The 7057-nt window shown below is 46.7% G+C and overlaps 1 protein-coding gene across 1 annotated transcript; it reads left to right on the forward strand.

Annotated features, from left to right (window-relative positions):
• The first annotated feature begins 256 nt into the window (after window positions 1-256).
• On the forward strand, window positions 257-5147 carry C5H20orf202 (chromosome 5 C20orf202 homolog). The gene is made up of 2 exons (XM_002747436.6): window positions 257-411; window positions 3633-5147. The coding sequence occupies exons 1-2, from the start codon at window positions 277-279 to the stop codon at window positions 3864-3866; spliced, it is 369 nt and encodes a 122-aa protein (XP_002747482.1). The 5' UTR covers window positions 257-276; the 3' UTR covers window positions 3867-5147.
• Window positions 5148-7057: the final 1910 nt, after the last annotated feature.

Consider the following 7057-nt stretch of genomic DNA (forward strand, 5'->3'; position numbering starts at 1 on the left):
TCATAATAACTATTATCGTTGCCATTTAAAGCTTTGCAGTCTTTGTGGTCCTGTTGGCATCACATATTCTTAGCTTCTAGAACCAGCAGGCACCAAGGTATTCAGACCCCTAATGGTCTCCCTCCCTTCCTCCTTGTACTGTTCAGAGCGCTAAAGCCCTTTAAAAAAAAAAAAAAGTCAAATTACATTTTTCAATGTGAGCTACTTCCTGCTCTCATTAACTCCGTCTTCAATGATTTGGCCAGGACCTGCTGCCAGTCTGAAGGAGGTAGGGGAATGTACAAGTCAAAGACCCCTCAGGCCCAGAACCAGGTCAGTGCCAAGGTTACTCCCAAGGACACTGAGATGAAAACAGCAGAAGAGCCAACCCCGAGCCTTGGGCAGACCCTGGAGTGGCTGAGAAAGGAGCTGGTAAGGTTTTGCATTTCTTTTCCTTGATGCCCCTACTACATATTTTCCAAGGGTCTCAGATTTTCTCTCCCAGTTCCCCCCTGGGGCAGAGGCTGCCAGCTACAGTATGGACCCTGCAGTCTCCACTCTGAGACCTGCCATACAATGCACAATTGTGATCTCAGGTGCGGGCATAAGTAGGTCGTGACCTACATAGGAGGCGCTGGGTATGGTGCTGACCAGACTGGTTTTAGAATGACACTGAGTCCTGGGTGTGTACCCAGCTTTGCCACTGTGAGGCCTCTAGCGGGGGCTTTACCTCTTTGAGCCTCAGTTTCCTTATCACAAAATGGGAATAACAATAGTATGAGTATCGTATGGGGTATTGTAAGAATTCACTGAAGAGATGCTTGCAATCCTCTTAATGAATACTTGGCACATTGATGCTGACCCAGATGGACATGAGTACACCCCCTGTCTTAGCCTGGGTCTTCTAGAAAGCAGGGTCTTGGGCAAGGATTGAGAAACTAGCCCTTTATTTGGAGGTGCAAGCCCAGAGTCGTGATAGGGAGGGAAGTAGGTGTGGCAGTAGAGGCCAATGCTGTGCCAGGCAATTACAGCAGACATTGTATTACCAAGCTGCCTATGGCTTCAGAAGGGGCCTTAAGGAGGCCCAGTGGGTGTCTCAGCAGCTGAGATCTCTGCAGGGGTTGAAGGAGGAACTGCACATTGGGGGAGAGAGAATGAGAGGAAATGCATCTGCCTTGCTGGGTCCTGTCTCTCATTTCCCATTGGCAAGGGCCTCCCCCAGGGAGCACTAACTCTCCTGAATTTATGTTATGTGACTTAGTCCCGTGGTTGCTGCTCAGGAAGCCAAGCTTATGCCTTTCATTATGATATTTTCTCCAAGTTTGAAAAAAGAGAGGTGCCCCCAGGTATGTGGGGACACCAGCCAGGAGAGAGGAGGCAGTTTAGGGAGCCTCAGAAAAAGTTTGTTTCTCAATACATCCACTTCTCATTCTGGGGAGAGACAGACAGGATTGTCTGAAAATGGCCTTTCTGAGCTGCCAGGCAACAGGGCAGCTGGGACCCAACCCTGTCGTCATCTCAGAGGAAGGGCTGACCCAGGAGGGCTTCTCATGGGACCAGGGGACTCCAGCAGCAGGGGCCACAGCTTCCCACAGTCAGCAGGCATCCAGCACCCGGCAGCTGCTTTCCTTGCACACCCCGAAACTGTGGGTGCCTGGGTGGCTCAACATCACCTCTGTGCTGGGCACCCCACTGTGGTCTTACAGGCACATATCCAGAAATGATGCTGAAGGTTGGACAAAAAAATATGCAGGAGGAAAACCCTAAAATCAAGAAAACACAGAGTGAATGTTTTCTGAGGAATTAGGAAAAAATGTGTCCAGGACCGCTCACTCTGCAGCCTGAGCTGTCCCAGTGTTCTGAGGGAGGCCATCTACACCTCTGCTTCACGGCTCTCTTTTTTCTTTTTTTGTCGGGGATTGTCGGGGGAGGAGTCACACTCTGTCGCTCAGGCTGGAGTGCAGTGGCACGATCTCGCCTCACTATCACCTTCGCCTTCTTGTTTCAAGTGATTCCCCTGCCTCGGCCTCCAGAGTAGCTGGGATTACAGGCTCACGCCACCACAGCTGGCGAATTTTTTTGTATTTTTAGTAGAGACCGGGGTTTCACCATGTTGGCCGGGCTGGTCTCGAACTCCTGACCTCAGGCAATCTGCCCACCTCGGCCTCACAAAGTGCTGGGATTACAGATGTGAGCCACCGCGCTCAGCCTCATACCTCTCTTTCTAGCTACCTATTCTCTTGGCAGTGTTGCTCATGCTTGAGTAGAGGATGCAGACTTGGTTTTCTCAATTGTAATCAGCTTGTCACAAAATGAAAACACCATTTTTAATGGGGAAATAATGTTCATAAGTATCTCCTGCAAAGACAGACAGAGAAAGAGAGAGGCTGAGAATATGCAAATCCAACCATGTGTTGCCCCGACCAGCTTCAGAAGGGCAAACAGAAGCATTCGCAGTGGCTGTCTCTGGGGAAGGATGCTTGAGTTGAGGGATACAGTGAGGTGGGATGGGAGAGACTTTAAAATATATGCCCTTTAGTAGCTTTTAAATTTTCTATCATGTGTTAAGAATTACCTAGTCAGAAAATAGAATTTTAACATTTTTAAGAGAAAGCAAATTTTGGAGCTGAAGTGGGAGGATCATGTGAGCCCAGGAGTCTGAGACCAGCCTGGGAAACATGGCAAAACCCTGTCTCTACAAAAAATACAAAAATTGGCCAGGCACGGTGGCACGCACCTATAGTCCCAGCTACTCAGGAGGCTGAGGTGGGAGGATCAGTTGAGTCCAGAGCTTGCATTGCACCACTGCACTCCAGCCTGGGTAACCGAGTGAGACTCTGCCTCAAAAATAAATAAACAAATAAACAGAAATAAAAAGAGAGAAAATGTATGGGAAAAAAATTCCTACCGAAAAATGGGAGAAGAAAAGCAGCTGAAGATGATAGTATAGTTCTAGTGGAGCAGTTCTCAAACTTTTGGATCTTAGGACCCGTTTATGCTAAAAAAAATTATTCAGGCCACCAAAAAGCTTTTGTTTATGTGAGTTATATCTATCAATACTGACTGAATTAGAAACCAGAGCTGAGACATTTTTAGTATACTTACTAACGCATTCTAAAATAACAAACTCATATGTTAATAAAACATTACTTATTCAAAATAATTATATTTTTCAAAGCAAATATTTAGTGAGAAGAGTAGCCCCATTTTACATTGTTCCAAATTGCTTTAATGTCTGTCTTAATAGAACACAGCTGGATTCTCATAGCTGCTCCTGAATTCAATCTGTTGAGATATTACATGTCATTAGCTTCCAGAAAACTTCACGGTATGCTCACAGGAAAATTAAAGCAAAGAAAAAGAAAAAGGAAAATAATATCTTAGTATTGTAATAAAAGTAGTTTAGACTTCACTGACCCCTTGAAAGGGTTTTCCCTTGGGCGAATTCATTCAGTCCTCATGAAAGCCTTGAAAAGTAAGCAATTTGCTTTCTGTTAGCAGAGCAATAAACTGAGGCATTGGTGGATACGGCTTCCATGAGGTTGTGCGACTCACAAGTGGGCTTGTCTCTCATGAGACAGCGAGGAAAGGGGCTTGATGGGGAAACACCCAGGGCTCCGTGCATCCCTTCACGGGCTTCTTCTCTCTCCTAGTCTGAGATGCAGATTCAAGACCAGAGGCTCCTGCTCACACTGAGGCATCTTCACAGTGTCCTGGAGGAGCTGCGTGCTGACAGTGCCCACTGGGAGGACGCCAGGTCCAGCGGAGGGACATCCCCCATCAGAGCTCGAGCAGGCTCTGAAGGCAGGGGCTGCCAGCCTGTTTACTCAAGGGGTCTGGCTCAGCTCCTCCGAGGGGAAGACAGCAGACGAAGCTCTCTCCCTTAACCAGACACGGATGACTCTGGGCTTTAACCCTCTCACCCATTAGTCTAACCTTTCACTGTGGTGTTTTAGGGGCAGAGCGTTGGAATGGGATTCAGGAAGCCAGGGCTATGGGTTCACTTCTGCCCTCATCTGCTGTGCATCCCTGGATCTGTCACTCAGCTTCTCTGTATCTCTGGTTCCTTTTCTGTCACTTGGGATTTCTTTGTGAGGCACGCATGGGGTACTGGATGAACACACTCTGACTGAAAACATAAACATGCTATAGTACTCTGACAAGCACCATTGCAGTAATCCTATCCTTGGGAATTTCTCACAAGGCAATTGTTGAAACAAAAACCTATATGTGCAGTAATGGTAACCAAGTGTTGCCAGGGTGAAAATTCCAAACCCTGTGTAGTGACTTAGTGGCTGTTTTCTGTCTTCCCAGGAAGCCTTCCCAGCTCCCTTCATCTGATTATATATTAGGCCCTGTAACCACCCTGGCCATAGGGATGGGTATATTACCAGGCCTGGCCAATGATGTAATTCATGGTTGCCCTAAAAAGATGATTAGCCCAATGGGTGAGCATGTGAACCAACAGACCCAATCACCGATCTTCCCTGGGTGAGCATGTGAACCAACAGAGCCAATCACCGATCTTCCCTGGGTGGGCATGTGAACCAACAGACCCAATCACTGATCTTCCCTGGGTGGGCATGTGAACCAACAGAGCCAATCACTGACCTTCCCTGAGATTGCTAGCGGAATGCTCTTTTTATTACACTTACAAGGCTGAGGCTGCTGGCGAAGATTTTCCTACCCGGTAAAGAAGACCTGTTTGCAGTAGGAAAGGAGGCTAATCTTCAAAGAGAAGTAGAGAGAGGGCCACACAACAGATGGACAGAGAGGAAGAGCGCTGGCCCTTTTTAGTCCCTGGTTTTAGGCTCTAATTTTGTGAGTTACCCCCGTCAATTTCACACCCCCCCCACCCTGACCCACAGCCACTTACATCAATTTGGTTTTGGTTAAGCTGATTTGAGCAGAATTTCACACATTTGCAGCTAGAATGGTCCTGAGGAATCCTATCCAGTTGTTCAAAGAATCAAAGAGGATAAATCAACAAGAAGATGGCATTTCCTTCAATGAGGGCTTGTGACAACAACCTCCATAACAGCAGGCAGTGATGCTTGTGATACAGCAGAGACACTCAGTTGTGTGGGGTGCTACAGTCATAACTGAAAAATTACATCTGCCTGTAAGAAAGACGAAAACAGAAAAGGTGAAAATAAAAAGTCACGGTGTTAAGATGGTCTGATGATTGGTAGGTGTTTTTGTTTTTGAAAATCTACCTGTATGTTGTTAGAACATTGTTTTTAAGGCTTTGAAAAAGTAAATCAAGCCAGGAGCAGGGGGCTCACACCTGTAATCCCAGCACTTTGGAAGGCCAAGGCGAGCAATCACCTGAGGTCAGGAGTTTGAGAGCACCCTGACCAACCTGGAGAAACCTCATCTCTACTAAAAATACAAAATTAGCCAGGCATGTTGGCGCATGCCTGTAATCAATCTCAGCTACTCAGGAGGTTGAGGCAGGAGAATCCCTTGAACCTGGGAGGCAGAGGTTGCAGTAAGCCGAGCTGGTGCCATTGCACTCTAGCCGGGAACAAGAGTGAAAACTTAGTTTCAAGAAAAGGAAAAAGAAAAAGTAAATTGATTGCATGTAGAGGCAGAGTGGAGTGGGTGCATTATAAGGATAATGTTTGCCATCAGATCAACCTGCGGTTTTTATATTTGATAATATAAATGATACCTGCTCTGTGATGCTGGGGCCGGCTCCCTGCAAACCACATTTTGGTGTTATTAGCTGCTTTCTGTTCGAGTTTGGACTTTGCCAATATACAGGGTAGAGTTAGACTACAATCTAAAGGAGCGAAAAGGGACTTGCTGCTGCTTCTTTTTTCCCTGTGGGCTCCCTGTTCCTATGAGCATCTCCCAGCAATATTTCTTCACTAAAGGCAGCAATTCCTTCATGAGGCACCAGACTTCTCCAGGATCCAGGTTCCAGACCCCTGGGACCCCTTTCAGAAGCTCAGAGACAACAGCTCCAGATGCCAGCCCCTCCTCCCCTGAAGTCTGCTTTACCTACCTGGCTCTTTCCTGAGCTCAGCGACACCAGCCCCAGCTGAGCTGAGTTCCTTTCTCAGATATCTGAATTTAAGCTCCAGGGAATTCCTCTTCTAAGTTTTAAAGTTTTGATAGTTTCTACCTCTTTTCTTTGTTCCCTCAACCCTGGAGGTGGCAAATGCTTCTTCCAATTGCTACCTTCAAGTTTTTTTTTTATAACCTTTCAGTCACCCAGTTAATAACGTTATACCTAGTTAACAATTCTTTATATTAAATTTTCTGTATTAAAATAACTGGTGTGTTTTCTGTCTCCTACCTGACCCAGACTGACATAGCTTTTTGCTATGATTACTAATTGCCACTGTAACCATTCTTTCCACTGGAAAGACTAATGAATGGCACCTTATTATTGCTGTGTGATAATATTCTGATTTGTGAAAGCAGTCTCCATTGTCTATTATAAATGGACAAGCTGATTAGCCACTCCCAGCTTGAGAGACATCTGCCTGGCCATGCAAAGTAGAAATGACATTGGTCTCCCATGCCCACTGCTAACCACTAGCACCCTCTGTCTCTCCCTGCTTTACACATTTGGGCCCAAAGACCAAAAATCCCTGCCAACCTCTCCATCTCCAGTCTGGGAAGATAGACCTAGAGCCCCAGAACCTGCCCTTTTGGTGGGATATTTGTTGTTCTCCAAGACCCTACATTCAGAACGGATATTCACTTCCTGATCCCAGGTCAGAGGAAGCCCAGATGGAGCCCAGATGCTGGACAAGGAGTTGGGATGGAAATGACATCTTCAGCACGGGTCCTAGAGGGCCGGGTTGGAAATGATGGCCATGCAGGACAGTGAGCACCAGAGGGAGCAGGTGGATCGTGGTCTCAGAAAGGAAAATCCAGGGTTTTCTCTGCTAAGGCAGCAAAAACAGGACTGCACACCTAAGCCTGGTGTCCAGGATGAGGAGGGGAGCTGACAGAGATGGAAAAACAATTAATGTGGTTGGAAGCTAAAACTTTAGGAGCAAGAAGAACAGTTCAAGATGTGAAACCATGCCAGGCGTGGTGGATCATGCCTGTGATCCCAGCA

The sequence above is a fragment of the Callithrix jacchus genome, chromosome 5, assembly GCF_049354715.1.
Source record: "Callithrix jacchus isolate 240 chromosome 5, calJac240_pri, whole genome shotgun sequence".
In the NCBI taxonomy this organism is placed as follows: Eukaryota; Metazoa; Chordata; class Mammalia; order Primates; family Cebidae; genus Callithrix; species Callithrix jacchus.